This window comes from Prionailurus bengalensis, chromosome B2 (genome assembly GCF_016509475.1).
Source record: "Prionailurus bengalensis isolate Pbe53 chromosome B2, Fcat_Pben_1.1_paternal_pri, whole genome shotgun sequence".
Classification (NCBI taxonomy): Eukaryota; Metazoa; Chordata; class Mammalia; order Carnivora; family Felidae; genus Prionailurus; species Prionailurus bengalensis.
In genome coordinates this window covers 79680925-79697308 of record NC_057349.1, presented here as the reverse complement: position 1 = coordinate 79697308, position 16384 = coordinate 79680925, and the positions used below count along the sequence as shown (strand labels likewise).

Below are 16384 nucleotides of genomic sequence, written 5' to 3'. Positions count from 1 at the left end.
TCCATTTTCATGTTGTAATTAGTGCTTCTGTGCACTTACCAAAGCTATACTTTCTAGGCCTGAGCTATTTTCTACTTGCTGTGTATTTCCATGTGGCTATCCTAAACGCCCCTCAGAATTCAACATGCAAATCAAAATTACCTTCTATAATTCGGATCCCCCTCTAGAGTTCTCTAATTGCTAGTTTTAATCTCCCTAACTGCCCAATTTAAAAACTCTTTTCTGGGGCACCTGGGTGGCTCAGTGGGTTAAGCAACTGACTTAGGCTCAGGTCATGACCTCGCGGTTTGTGAGTTTGGGCCCTGGAGCCTGCTTCGGATTCTGTCTCATTCTCTCTCTGCCCCTCCCCCACTCTCTTGCTCACTCTCTCTCAAAAATGAATAAACGTTAAAAAAAAAAAAACAAAACCCTGAAATAAATAAAAACTCTTTTCTTACCCTCCATGCAGTTGGTTAAGTCTTAATTCTAATTTCAAAACATCTCCCAAGTATAAGTCCATGCCTGGGTATTCCCTCTGATAATGTCCTTAAGCCCATTTCTTTTATTTTAAACTACTGACATACACTTTTTCCTCAAGCTTTTCCTTTCCAAGCTGTTCTCCATATTTTCACCCGTTTTCTTTTTAAAGCAGGAATCTCTTTCCCTTATTTACCTTTGATGGCTCTGCCATGCCTGCAGAAGAAAGTTGCAACTCTTTGGCATGACATTCAAGGCCCTTCAGGTTATTACCCCAGTACACCCTTCAATATATTGTATCTCCTTTCTCTGCAAGTCTTCCACATCTTTTTACACCACTGTCCATGCACTTTTACTCTGACAATTATTTTTAACATGTCAAATACTGTGTCAAATATCTTAAGGCCCAATTCAGTGCTGCTTCTAAGATACCAGATTCTGGGGGCGCCTGGGTGGCGCAGTCGGTTAAGCCTCCGACTTCAGCCAGGTCACGATCTCGCGGTCCGTGAGTTCGAGCCCCGCATCAGGCTCTGGGCTGATGGCTCGGAGCCTGGAGCCTGTTTCCGATTCTGTGTCTCCCTCTCTCTCTGCCCCTCCCCCGTTCATGCTCTGTCTCTCTCTGTCCCAAAAATAAATAAAAAACGTTGAAGAAAAAAAAAAATTTAAGATACCAGATTCTGAAGTAGACAATCCCTACTCACCAGAATTAGTCACTACCTTCTGGTAATAATGACTTGTTTTCACCCCCTCAGGCATTTGTTGTTGTAGGGAAGGGGAATGCAACTTGTATTTTAGTTACATTTGTCATTTCTTCCCCAGCCACCTGTAGTTAGCTTTCTGTTCTGCCATTTATCCTTGTATTTCCTGAACATACTTCACACGTAAGCCCCCGCACATTAAACTGTAGACATGCTGCTCAGAAATGTCACAAAGGAACTGAGAAATGTCAAACAAGGGGGGAAGGGGTGTTTTGAGACAGTTTTATTTTCCAAAAGACAGGGACTCTGTATTAGTTTCATTGTTAGAATTTTTATAATCTTACAGAGAAATGTGTTATCAAAACTGCAGGAATGAACCATTTTCTGGAATCAGACTGGGAGAGATGTCAGATCTAAGCCAACTCATTGGTTTCAATATTTGTAACACATTGCTAGAAAAAAAAACCCTAAAAACTAGTGACTAAATATTGAGGAAATTTTCAAACTATGGTCAGAATTTCTAAAATTGATTTTCCAACTATTTGTGAAGGTATTTGCATCTATTTGAGCAGGAATGGCAGGAATGGAGATTCACACAAAATGTGAATGTCAAATAGAAGTTCCTTTGCATCTTTAAACCCTTCTTTCCCTTCCTTTCTAGAAGGGATTGCTTGGTGTCCCCATTCACAATTTGCCTGCCTTTATGCTACCACTTAAAGGCCTCCTTAATCTCAAAAGCAGCCCTTTTTTGGATTCTTAAACCATTTAATATGGTTCTTTCTCCAACTATGCCTCTGGAGGAACCAGGAATAGGGCAGAGGTGGATGGCTTTGACTCAGGACAACCCAAACCCTCCTTCAGACATCTAAATGCTTTGCTTTTGAGAAGATGGTGGGGGTTGAGGGACAAGGCATCCAAGAGTCTAGCCTATCTACCGCAGCAACAGCTCCTCACAATTTCACCCTGACTTGGGTGGGCTGCCAGTTGCTCTCTCCCAGATCCGTTCTGGAGCCTGATGCTGAGGGGCACGGCACAGGGATAGGGCCTAGATTTTGTTCCTTCTCATCACCAAAAGTTGAGTTAAGGCTTTGAAAAGAGGGCAAGTAAAGACAAATGCACGTAATGTGGGTTTTAGCTAGCCTGATCATGTTCCAGGGAAAAGAAATACAAGTGGTTTTCCCCAAGTGTGGTATGACCTGACCCCATTTCACTTCCACATTTGTATGACACACAAGCTTTATACTAAAATAATGCGAAGGAAAGGGGTGATTACATAGTACAGTTGATCCCTGAACAACATGGGGGCTAGGGGTGCCAACTCCCATGCAGTCAAAAATGCACCTAACTTGGCTCCCCTAAGACTTAACTATTAATAGCCTACTGACCAGAAGCTTGGTAAGAGTCAGTTAACACATATTTTCTATGTATTACATACTGTATTCTTACAATAAAGTGAGCTCCAGGAAAAAAACAAAAACAAAAAAACATGTACAGTACTATATTTACATATGTATTCATAAAAACTCATGGGTAAGTAGACTAGCACAGTTTAAACCCATGTTATTCAAAGGTCAACTGGATGCCTAAAAACCTGAATTCTGGTCCTAATAAAATGTCCATTATTTGCCTGATACATTCTAGTCTTTTAACTCACAAACCACATAAACCACCTTAAAATCTGTATTTTAACTTACAAACCACCTTTAAGTTTGAAAACAATGATTCCTGTCAACCTTCTAATAGTGCGATTTGGTCTTTTACCTTCTTTTTCCTTTATCTGCCTACAAGGACACTAAAATACTTAGCACCAAGATTAATGCAAATAAAAGTCCTATGGTGTTACTGTATCAGCAGTATGTGCCACTTTATCAGTAGTAGGAGTTGAGTAGTATCAAATTGTATTCTTATCTAAAAGCAACTTCAGCATAATACCTCACATCCAGGTATGTTCTATAGTGAAGTGCCACTGCATAGAACAATTTCCACTCACATATAAACCTTTCAGCCCTTTACAATGATGAGCCCCTTTACCAGGCTACTAGGTAAAAACTTAGGCCCGAAGCTGGTGACTCTGAAGTGTTTGCTTTATATACCCACAAAACCAAACAGTGACAGTAACATTGGAGGAAATGAGAACCCTCATGAATGGGCTTAATAGCTCTACAAAAGGAGCCCAAGAAAGCACCCAAGCCCCTAGACTCCCATCTATGGGCCATGACGTGGGCTCTTAGACGTTATCTGCTGGTGCCTTAATCTCAGACTTTCCGGCTAACTGGATTGAGAAATAACTTTATATAAGCTACCCACACCTTCTACTGTCACAGCAGTCCGAAGAGACTAAGGCTGCGGAATACCATTTTACTATAACGTCAAAATTAACTTTTTAAGTTTGCTAATACTTTTTCACAAGGTCAGCTGTAGTGTAATTCAGCCAACTTTATTCACTCTTCAAATTACAAAACCCATTACTTTATAATTACTATTTCTTTTACCAGTGTTAACACTTCTTGAAAAAATCTTAAAAAAACTTTTACAAGATTGAAATCTTACTGTTGTTAGTTTTTCTAATGCATTTAATGCTAGCTATGTATAACATATATAATAAAGTATAGCTTTCTCTACATACATGCAAGAATGAAGCATTTTATAGCCAGGGCCAAAGAATGGTTGGCTGGATTATGTACGAACTGTGTAAACAAGACTGCAGGCACTTCTGTTAACCAGTTCTCAGGTTGTGGTGGCTATGTAACAAGTTACCATACCCTCCTGGCACAGCTCATCAGTAACAGTGATTCTCAGGTTGTGTCCACACCACCCACTTTTGTATAGCCAGAAAGTCTCCCCTCCTGCATGAACCAAATGTGCAAGACCTTAGACTTTTCTTGAAAAGATAGTAGCACCTTATCTATTCCACCATATATACCCTCTTAACACTCTTTTCCCATCTAAGTATTGCCTAAAACTCAAAAAAAAAAAAACAAAAAAAACCAACCAAAAACCCCACAACCTTTTTTGTTATTCAAGATAAATTTTAGCTCTGTAGAACTAAAAACCACACAGGGAAAATTCGTCCTTTAGAACCTTAGAAAACAAAGTTTGAATTTTAAAGTAAAACTACATAAGCTACTATATTTCTTTCAGCAAACTCTAGAATCCAAATCTCCACCTACTTTAACATCAATTACACTTCCTTTGGTTTAAGTACCACCATTCAATATCATAAACCAAACCAAGTGTCATCTTCTTTCATTGAAATTATATGGTAAGTCAAATGGTACTTTATGAAACAGTTCATATATAAAAATATATTCTAAGTTATAAACTAACCAGCTTTACTTTCGACAAGTTTCCATTGCAAAATGGGGAATTCCTCCCCTTAGAGGTAGTAAGGTGAAATTATTGGACCCTCTAAATATCAGAAGGAGGAAGGACAATTAGTAATAATACTAAGACATTTAGCCAGTAAAATGGAAAGTTAAAAATCCATCTCCTAGTCACACATTCAAACATGAAAGTCACACACAAAGAATCAAGACTAGTATAAAAGGGGGGGCCAAATTATATTATTATTTAAAAATTTGATTACAACCAATTTTGTTGGCATTAAAATTAGAGGTATTTTAAATTTGAATGGATAAACCAAAACCCAGAAATTAAGTTTGGTAAAAATGGGAATAGGAGTTTTCCAGTAATTACAGATTAGAAGGCAAAAATCAATTTAGAGAAACAAACAAACCCCATGTTTACAATGATTGTGCCACAGATTTAAACTTCAGTAGTGCATTAGTAAACTGTTCACATTTAGATCTTCACCTTGAGATTAGACAGCTGTTTCTTTAAAAAAAAATCTCAGTACCTTGTGCAAATAAATCGGTCTTCCATGTGCCTTAGCACACTTAAAATTTCTCCACTGTATATATACAAAACACCTACCATTTGGTAGGGCAAAATACATACTTTCATAACAAAACTATAATGTACCTCTCAAGTATGAACAATATACACATAATACATGGTATACAGTATTTACAAAATATAAAATATAATACAAGTTGTTTGTAATTTTTGAAACTCCTTTGCACTTGTATGTTACAAGGCAAATTTCCATTTCTGTACCAATTTTCTTTTCAAGAGTCCAGGGATTTTGGAAAAAAAGTTTTACAGACATACTGCAATCTGAGATCTAAGTATGAACTTTTAGGAGAGTTTTTAAGTGTACTGCCATCAACTCCCTATTTTGGTTGGAACTTTCAATAGTGCTTCCCATCCAGTGACTAGGAGGCTTTGGAAGAACACTAGGAGAAGGTGGATCACTAAACTTTGCCCCAGCATAATTTTCCTTTTGGTTCACTTCAGTTAGAAATGCGGATTTCTTCAAATGCATATTTTTAATGTTCTCAGTATTTTTAAAAGGCTTTTTTTCCTGCTTCTGAATTATATCAGATGAAACAGAATCCTGCCAAAAGTTATTTTCATTTCTTTTTGCAGAGGTGATCTTGGTTAGTGGTAAGTTATATTTGCTTTTCTGTCTGTTTATCTTTGGTTGTTCACACAAGTGTATACCATGAACAAGCTGGCCGTGGGGAATGGCAATTTTCTCCGATTTTCCCATCTTTGATTTTAAAACCTACAAAGACAAGGAACATAAAAGTGAATACAGTTCATGATAAAAATTAGTCACGAACCTCACAGCATGTATCTAGTATATTTTCTTCTCCTGGACTTTAGTTTCCTGACCTGGCTAAATGTTTGTGCTCCCTGCACTTAAAAATAAGCACACATCTAAGTTTACTACTAAAAATATAATCACCACTGCCACCAATATGGAATGTAGGGAATCAGTTCTAAAATGTCAAAGGGAAAAAAAAAACAGTAACCCCAAGTTCATCTTTCTGTAACTGTAAGAGTAATGAGGTCCCTTCCAAACATATGCAACCTCCTTTCTTTGACCAAAGTCAGAGGTTTTACAATACGATAATGCCAAGAGAAATTTTCACATGCTTTCATTTTGGTTGGCTGAATCTGGTTAAAAATAAAAACTATGTTTATAGATTACTATTTACCTTTTAGACAAATCCTTTTAAAATTATTGCAGAATAATTTGATTAGTAAGAACTGTATTTTAAGTGATTGTTTTGATAATGGCTAACAGAAAAATTACCTCCCAACTTCTGAAAACAAAATTTCAAATATTTAAATATAAAAATTTAAATACTAATCACTACCTTTTCCAAGTATACATACTTATAGCAAATACATAATAAGAAAATTGCTTCCGCCTGCCTCCACTTCCTGGTTTAACTGCTTCAAGAAATTTGCGACACCAGGTCTAATCACTTTCGTAACTCAAGTGATCCTCACAGAGAGCCACGACCCAATGGAAAAGTATACGGTAATTCATCAGGATCACTGCCCTTCCAACACTTGGAATATGGTAGGGTAGCGGGACACAAAAATAGAAAGCTGGGGCACCAGGTAACATTCCATGTCAGTAACTGCCAACAGCGTTCCCTGGTTTTAACAGTTCTACAAAAGAATATTACTGGTAACCAGGAAACAAGACGTACAAAAGCTCACTTTTACATTATTACACCTATTTCAGAGCCACGGAATTTTAAAACCGGGATCTAAGATAATTAAGTAATCACGGCGGTCAAATTTGACTTTTTTTCCAAGGGTACAGCGAGAGAAACTACAAATCTCTCCAGTATTCTTCTAACAAGAAATGGCTCTAACTTTTGATCCTAACCCAACACTACGGAAATTGGGTGGCATAACGCCAATTCATCTTATAACTTCTAAAATTTCATCATTCTGGACACAAGTAATAAAATTACCTTCCATTAATAAAGCCCAGTACAGTATAAAGTATATGTAAACAATTCCACTCATCTAATAGACTAGCAAGCAAATGTTATCGTTTCAAAGAGGCAAGAACTGCCACCGCTCCTGCCAACTTTTAAAGATAAAACTATAGCTAAGCAGGTCTGCCGGCGAGGGACACAGCCCCAGTTGGGCCGGCGCCGCACACGGGGCACCTCTCATCGCAAAAAAGCAAGCCAAACAGAATGGAGCCGCTTGTGGCCCACCAAGTCCCACAACCGGTCGGTGAAACAGTGCACGCGCACCGCCAACTAGTCTTGGAACTACCGACGGCCTGGGAGCCGAAAGCGGTCGCCCTCCCTTTCCCCTACCACTGCCAGCCGGCCTCGCTTCCTTCATGAGCGCCGGAGCGCTGCGCACGTAGCGCGCGCTGACGTCAGCCTCCCGCGGGCCCCTTCCCTCCCCCACCCCACCGCGCGCCCGAATACCGAAACCCCCTGGAACGCAGCCAGCCTTCTAAATCGGGGCTGTTGCTGGGGCGCAGCCGCTCCTCTCATTGGCTGGTTTCCGGGAGCCAATCAGCAGCGCCAGCGCATGCCTCCCCCTCCCCCTTCTTCCCCGGGCTAGAACAGAGCGGGCGTCACGGAAACTTCCCTCCCGAGTAAACAGCCGCCCCTCACCCCGGCCCCCCCTCTTCCCGACCCCTCGGTGCAGGGCCCCAGATTCCAGAGCTCGGCCGGACCCATCGAAAGGCCGGAACTCCCCAACAGTCCCCAAGTCCCTCTCGCGGCCCTTACCTCTCTTCTGAATGAGGGTTGGCCGGGCACCGCGGGCGGCACCGGGCCAGGGAAAAGGCTCGCTTCCTCAGTTTGGGTTGCGGCCGCAGGACCCGGGGCCAAATTGGCGGCCTGGTCCGGGACTTCCTGCGCTCCGCTCGGGCCCGTCGCGGGGCTCCGACCGCCCTCGAGACTCGGCCGGTGCTGCTGGTACTGATGGAAGCGGCTGGGCAGCTGTCCCGCCGGGCTGGCCCGCACCCTCTTCTTTCGCCGCTTCTTTGGTGCTGCCCGAGGGGTGCCTCCCGCCGTAGCTAGACTACAGTTGGACAGAGGTGCTGGGGCGCGAGGCTGCGGGGTCAGACAGGGACCGTCTCCCCCTAAGAAGTGAGGGAGGAAAAGGGTGGGAGGAAGTGCCCGGGGGTCCGGGATCCGGGGTAAAGGCGGCGGGGCCGTGGTCACCATCGGCAGGGCCCCGAAGTAACCGCGGGCGGAAAAGCCCAGGGGCGCAAGACGGCCACCCAGGACAAGTGGCTCCCGCTGTGGGACGGAGACGACGGTCATAGCTCTAGGAGGAAAGTGGTTCAGCAAGAAGAGAAGGAGGAAGTGAAGCCAGCGATCACAGGGCGGCGGCGGCGGCTGCTGCTAAGAGAGCCCGAGCGGAGCGCGGACCATGGTTCGGGCGGTGGCGGCGCAGCAACAAATAGCCTCAGCCTCAGTGCCGAGTGTTGTTATCAGAAGCTCCGCCCTGTGCCCGCCCACCTTCCTGCGAGAGCCCAATCAGAATGCGACGGAAGAGACCACGCCCCTCCGACTCTCCCTCCACCGCCTCCAACAGACACACACAAACAACCAGCTTGCTGCAGCCCCGCACAAAGAGCGCACATTGCGCAGGCGCTGCCAACGGGCTCTTTCGGGAAGAGTCGGTCCCGCGAACAATGAAGTTCCGTTTCAGCCCCACCTCCCCCACCCTTCTTTCTAGCCCCCGCACCTTGCCCCGAAGGCAGTGGTCGGACTGCTAGGTCTAGGCTGAATTGGGAAATGGGGATGGGGGCGGGAGAAGAGTCGAGAAACATCAAGGCCACTAATGCCTCCTCAGCCACTGACCTTGGGAAGTATTTTTTATTTCAATCCCAACATTATTACATTTTTTTTTTAAGATTTCAAAGAACGTTATAGGTATTTTGTACTTGGCAATCGGTCCACATTTAATTTATATTTGGCGAAGTGTGCCTTACGTTTTTTTCATTACTCAGGCTACCAATGCTGTTCATTAGCCAAGGTAACCAGAGTAAGAATTAAGGGAGTGACTTACTGATTGAAATTGGCCCCTTCGTATATAAAGAATTCCCCCATGAATACGTAATTGAGCATTGGAAATATTACTGTCTTTATACCTGAAGGTTTGGGATCACGAAACGGTGCCTGACACTGAGGAGGAAGCAAAGAAGGAGGCTTGCGTCTCAAGGGAGAAAGTGAAACAGCTCTGCAACATAACTGTATTTTGCTAGCTGTGTGTTACGGAAATCTCACGTTCATCATCTCCCCTCACAGAGCTCACACACAAAAATTGTGGCTATTTATCAAGCACTTTTGTGCCAGAAACTGTTCTTTACATAAATTATGTCATTTGAACCTCACGACAACGCTAAGGAATAGGTACTATATTTTAAACCCCTTTGTAGGAGAGGAAACCGTCTTAGAAAGGCAAAAGGTACTTGTCAAACATCATACAGTAGGTTAATAGCAGAATTTGAACTCCAGTCCAGGGATGGCAAGACCAAAGTTTTAACATCATCCATACTACCTGCCACACTAGATTGTAGGTTTTTAGGCCACCACGATAATCTTACGCATCTCTGTATCCTCACAACCTCTAGCCAGTATTTTTCAGCTTTGTAGTGCTTAATAAATGTTTCGTGGCTGTTAACAAAGTTGGACAGAGGGAATATCTAAAATAATGCATCCAAAACTTTATTCGTATGGTTTAACCCCCTCATAAATTGAGGAAGATCTGTATAAACTTTTCATATGACATTCCATAATTACTGATTGCTAGGTTTTATCATTTTTTGCTGGATTTTACTCATTTTTGTGTTTCCAACACGATGCATAGTAAGTGCTCATATTCACTGGATGAAAGGAAATAGTATACTTCCAGAGTTGTAAAAGATCCTACAGAACCTTTAATTCAAATCCACTGGTCTGCAAATTAACAATGGGTTCCAGGTCAGGTGAGGAGAATGGACTGGCAAAATTTGGTGGAGAAGAACAGGCAAAGATTACAGAGACTCTGGAATGATGTAATTTCTTCTTCTGTTTTTGTAAGAGTGTATACTTTTTCGAAGCACTTTTTCATCTAACTCATTTTATTCTTACCCCAATCCTTTAAAGTAGAATAGAGATAAGTTCTATTTTACCTATGATGTAAATGAAGCTCTAAAGATAAAATAACTTACCTAAGGGTCACAAAATGAGTCAGCAACTAAATCCCTTGAACTCTTAATGCTTAGTCCTCTTTTCACTATATCCCAAGGCCTAAGGTTTGGCTTTATCTGCGAGTAATATCACACTGTCCCAGGGAATAATTTACCCTCCAGGAGGCTGCTAACTGGTAGTCAGTTCATAGGGGCCCTTGATGGAGGACACCAATTTGTGTGTATCTCTTGGGTGAATGGTGGAGTTATTATGTGGTATGTAAGTTTATATTTTTGAGGTCTGAAGGGTAGGCCTCATCTAAGACCCTGGATTCTGTCTTTTAAGAAAGGTAGCCTTGCAGATGCAGCCACATGGGTGATGGGTGTTAAGATGGTGCCCACCATGAAGAGACAGGGAACTGGATCACCAGAGAGAGCAATCCAGGTTTTGTAAACCAGATTATCGAATTTCATGTCACTCTTTGTGGATAGTTCCTATAGATCCTTAGCCTTTAGGAAAGCCTATTTTAATACTCAAACCTGTTTTCATCTGTGCTGTATGATATAAAGGAAGAGGTTAGATGCTCTTGTCTGGACCCAAAGGGCTAATCATGGAGGTAGCAAGACATTCCAAGGATAAAGCAAGTTTTGAGAGGACTCTCAGGGTTCTTGAAGACTTTTGTTCCAGTGCATGTGTTAGTTTTATTTTTAAGTCAACAGTTTCTCTAGAGAAAGTTTTGGGGTTTTTTTTGTTTGTTTTGGTTTGGTTTTTGTTTTGTTTTGTTTGTTTTTTTAAATAAACGATTGAGGGGTGCCTGGGTGGCTTAGTTGGTTGAGAGTCAGACTCTTGATTTCAGCTCCAGTCTTGATCTCAAGGTCATGAGTTCAAGTTCCACATTGGATTCCACACTGGGTGTGGAGCCTACTTTAAAAAAAAAAAAAGGTAAGCCACTTATTAAAGAGCAGGGAAAAGAGTTAAAGCCATATGTGAAATAAGCAGTTTACCTGCATAAACACTTCAGAGCCCTCTGGGTTTCTCTGCTCTCTCTCCTGTCTACCTTTATCTTTTACATTTTACTTCTGTCCTTCTCTCCCTTTCTCTGCCTTGAATATTGTTCTCTCCTCCTGCTCTTAGTGTTTTTCTTTCCCCCTTATTGTGGCTTTATTTCCATTTTTTCCTCTACCTATCTATTGCTTAGATCTTAAATGTCTAAGGGACACTTGTGTGAAAAGAGAAACCCTCCAAGTTATACTTTGCATAAGCTCAAATTATTAATCTTTCATATCTGTGAAGTAATATTCCTCTAACCACTGAACACAACCAGGAAATCAAAACATTTAAACTTAACAAGTGAAAATTTCTCTGACATTTAAGCATTGATCACAAACCTTCTCAACATACTCTGAAGTTTAACTGGAATTATAAGGTTTAGGGGCACCTCAGTGGCTCACTTAAGCATCCAACTCTTGATTTCAGCTCAGGTCATGATCTCATGGCTCATGAGATAGAGCCAGGTGTAGGGCTCTGTGCTGACAACATGGAGCCTGCTTGGGGTTCTCTCTCTCCCTCTCTCTCTGCCCCTTTCTCTCTCTCTCTTTTTCTCTCTCTTAAAATAAACAAATAAGCTTTAAGAAAAGAGTTATAAGGTTTATATTTAGAAGCAAACAATATGCACAAAATTTCACAATGACAAAATTGATACTTAAATTGCTACTAAAGTACTATTACCACAGGTTGAAATTAATGTCTTTGTTATCCCTATACTTATCCCTTTCTGAGGTGCCAGTCATTTTACCACATTCATTTCTTAAACCTTCCTAACAGGGGCAGCAGGCCTATGTGGGTTGTACTTTGCACGGGGTGCCTGGTCAAAGGGGCAAGGGAGTACTGAAATACAGCTGTCACTCTGCTTTTAAAAGCCATCTTTCCAGGAGCTACCTGGAGGATAAGATGTCTTTTCCTTATTGATAGAAAGGTCTTAAAAGGGCTAGTGGCAGCCTTGGGGTACAATACTATAGATGCGTGATTCTATTTCATTCTACATATAAAACCAAAAGAAAAAGCCTATTATTTAGACCAGATGGGGTTCCAGCCAACTTAATCTTAGTTGGGTCATAGGCTTGGTTGTGCCTCCTGGCTGGTTTTCCTTTCATATAAAACAAAAAAAATTTTTTTTTAATGTTTATTTTTGAGAGGGGGGGTAGAGAGGCAGAGAGAGAGACACAGAACCCAAGCAGGCTCCAGGCTCTGAGGTGTCAGCACAGAGCCCGACGCGGGGCTTGAACTCACGGACCACAAGAGCGTGACCTGAGCTGAAGTTGGACGCTTTACTGACTGAGCCATCCAGGCGCCCCTCATATAAAACTTTTTAAATCCTTGCCATTCACAGAATGCAACCTAATGCTTCTGAAATGATGCCTTTTTTTTTTTTAAGTTTCATTCGGCCATCCTTTTTTAAAGCATTTTTAAAAATATTTGAGAGAGAGAGTGAATGAGTGAGCAGAGGATGTATAGAGAGAGTGAGAGAGAAAACCCCAAGCAGGCTCATCACTGTCAGCACAGAGCCTGATGTGGGGCTTGATCTCATGCACCAGGAGATCATGATCTGTGCAAAGATCAAGAGTCCGGATGCTTAACCGACTGAGCCACCCAAGTGCCCTTATTTGGCCACCTTACAGAACCCAGTTTCTTCTTATTATAATATATTGAGCTGGATTGTTCATTTGTTGCAAATTGATTTTGCCTCATTAATTTGTTATAATTAATAAGCTCATTGAAAGTTTTCACCTTTCATAAGACAGGGAGGGAGTCTATGCAATTAGTTATCATTAAGACATTTGGTGAATTATCATCATGAAACACACTATGGAATTCTCTTTCTCCTTGGTCATTTTCCTACCCTAGTGCTGAAAACTGTTGGATCTCTTTTCTACCCAGTTGTTATGTGTGACAAATGATGTGAAGCAGTTCTTTCTGTAGTTGGTATAGTTTATATTTTTTTCCAGGATTTTTTGGCTGATTCCCAATTTCTTGTATTCATCCCTCCCTACTGTTGCAATTAGAGAAAAGGAATGCCTGCACTTTATAAACCATTATATGCTTTAGATTTTTTAAAAACCCAATACATCTAACTCTGTATTTATTCAACTTAAGCAACATATCTATATTATCACATTCACTATCTTTTATAGCCAAACTACTTTTTACTAAATTGTAAACTTTTTCCTTTGGAGAATCATCATGGACTTTCATAGATTAACATAGTTTCAATTATCTAGAATCATTTTCCTTTCCTGATTAAATCTTTAGATCTTGGCCAGTGAAAGTCCTTTTAAGATGGTTCTGTTATCTCTTCAGCACTTCTCCCATGCATATTTGAAAACATTCTTGTTTCATATACACAAGACGATGTTCCAGATTATCTTCAGCTTTCTCTACCCCAAAACACGTAATGAACTGTTTTATAAAGAATCTTAGTTCCTTTATGTGAAGAAAAAGATTAGTGGAAAAATTGGGGTATCAAGGATGAAAATGACATTGTTTTTCATGAGCACAGATTGGGATTAGAATAATATCACTGCTAGGCCATTTTTGGACAAAATTGGAAGACATTTTTTTTCTTTTTTGTTTTTTTCTTCTTTTTTGAGAGAGAGCAAGTCAGGGAAAGGGGCACAGGCAAAGAGAGAGAATCCCAAGCAGGCTGCTCCACACTTAGCACAGAGTCTGACTTGGGGCTCGAACCCATGACCCTGGGCCATCACCTAAGCTGAAATCAGGAGTTGGATGCTCAGCCAACGGAGACACCCAGGAGCCCCAGAAGACATTTCTTTTTAAAGTCATGAGTCTACATTGACTTTTTAAAACTCTAACTTAATTCTAACACTATGAAAAACTTTTAAAACATTTATTCCATTATTTAAAAAATTTAGTTTTCTTACCAACATAATCTTAAAAATTTAACCCCTCACCCAAACTGCAATTGTGTCCATGTGTGTATAATCCTTATATGTCATATCAGTTATCAATTGTATAATCACTTCATTATCCTTGATATCTTAGCCCTTCTACTTTGTCTCTTATCTCTTTCTCCCCTTTTTATCTTTTAATTTTTCCTACCGTTCTTATTGTCACTCTGATTTTATCTCCCCTCCCTTAAATATTGAAAGTGTGGAATTGGAGCATAATTCCTGCCTCATAGTGTTGTGTAACTCTCAAGAGTTATTGTCGTTCTCATGATTTAAACTCCTTGTAAAACTTGGGACATCCAGGCCCATCCCTACTTGCAACTACTCTCTATCAAGTAATTAAAAATGTAATACCAGTTTTGTGTGTGTGACTTCACTCTGTGGAATATTGGCACATTTTTATTGACTATTGATATATTTTTAGTTAAGCAGTGTTCTTATAAGTATTCCAGAATGATGTTCTACATCATAACAAATGGAGAAGGGCAGAGGACCACAGAAAAAAGCAGTTGGGACAAACGTTTTATAATTTATCAAGGTTTGAGTAAAATTATACCCCCTTTCCTTTTTTATTTTTTTAAATTATTTTTTAATGTTTATTATTTTGAGCGAGCAGGGGAGAGCGAGAGAGAGAGAGAGAGAGAGAGAGCAGGGGAGGGGCAGAGAGAGAGGGAGACACAGAATCTGAAGCAGGCTCCAGGCTCTGAGCTGTCAGCACAGAGCCCAACACGGGGCTCAAACCCACGGACCCTGAGATCATGACCTGAGCCGAAGTCGGACACTTACCTGACTGAGCCACCAGGCGCCCCTCCCTTTCCTTTTTTAAAGAAAACCTTCATTCCCAGAACTCATAGGAGACACAGGAATAACAATATAGTGCCTAACAGACCAGGAATAAAGTTTGGAAACTCGAAATTTATTCAAGATCCCATGCAACTCTAGTTACTAGGTAATTTTGTCACTCTTTAGCAGATGTTTGTTGATCCTTACTCTAAATGCTCTGGTATTACCATGAGTCAACTACCCTTTCTGTTTGTGCTTTTTGTGTATTTCCACATCCACTATCACTACCAATTAACTCACTGTTTATCTAAAGTCCAAATTCCAGAGAGAGAGAAAAACTGATTGGTCCAGTTTGGATTGGTCCAGATTGGATGATTGGATGATTCATTACCCATCATCCTGGTTCAAATGAACTTTCTTAGACCTCCTCTTGGTGGCTGTCGGCTAGGATGGTGAGCCAGGAAGATGAGGCACCTATGAATAAGCAACCATTTAGGGCCACTTCAGGGACTGTACACATGACAAGCATTGAGGTTTGGCCAGCCTAGTACATTTCATAACCTACCTTCTAGGTCCCAAACATCTCTCTTCTTGTACCTACAATTCCCAGGAATCCAAGGGAAGTGAGAGAACCTATAGAAACTCTGGGGATCTCTGACTTTTCTTGGAAAGCTGGATTTCTGGTGACACTGTCCCATTATCCCTGGTGAAACAACAGCTGCAATTGAGTGGAGGCTGTCCTTTCAGTTAAGGCCTGTGCTTAGCCAACTCATTTCACTCCTTTACTCACCTGACTCTTTAGGCAACTAAGCTTGAAACTCCTCTAAAAAGAGATGGGAGGCAGTGAGATACATGGCAATAACTTAGCTGTGAGCCACCTGAGGACTCTGGCTAACATAGTCCAAGGAAATGGAATGGTGGACATGGAGATAAAGGCCTGAGCCCTGGTGATTGACAATATGAGTTGAATCCAGAGATCAGACAGGTGGGATGGATGAGGGTGAGGAGGGGTAGGGAGAAGGGAGAGGAAAATAGATGGCTCCCAAACTCTCAAATCTGATTGATTTGGAAAGAAAAGATAGCCTTAACAAGAACATGAAAACCCAGAGAGGACAGTTTGGGGAGAAAATATAATTGCTGTGATTTAATAAAGTTTTTGTTTGTTTGTTTGTTTTTAGTAAGATTTTTGTTTTTGATGTTCTTCATTTTAAAGCCAAGAGAATTAAAATTTTTGTTTTGTCTCTCAAAAATAAAGAACCACCACTCCCCAGCAAATTAAGTTTTTATTTGCCTATGAAGCCCCGATAGAAAGTGTTCTTACTCTTATTCAGTGCAAAACCATGAAAATCCATTTGTTTAATAAGTCTGGTTATTTCTGACAATTTCGTTTGACATTTCCAGAAGATAGGAGTTAAACTATTTCCAGGAAATTTAAGATAAATTAAGGGAAGTAGATTAAAACATATCC

The 16384-nt window shown here is 40.9% G+C and overlaps 1 protein-coding gene across 1 annotated transcript; it reads right to left on the bottom strand.

The window, feature by feature from the left end:
• Positions 1 to 1422: 1422 nt before the first annotated feature.
• PNRC1 (proline rich nuclear receptor coactivator 1) lies at positions 1423 to 8481 on the bottom strand. Its single transcript, XM_043591919.1, has 2 exons — positions 7775 to 8481; positions 1423 to 5781 (listed from the first exon to the last, which is right to left on the bottom strand). The coding sequence occupies exons 1-2, from the start codon at positions 8312 to 8314 to the stop codon at positions 5338 to 5340; spliced, it is 984 nt and encodes a 327-aa protein (XP_043447854.1). The 5' UTR covers positions 8315 to 8481; the 3' UTR covers positions 1423 to 5337.
• Positions 8482 to 16384: the final 7903 nt, after the last annotated feature.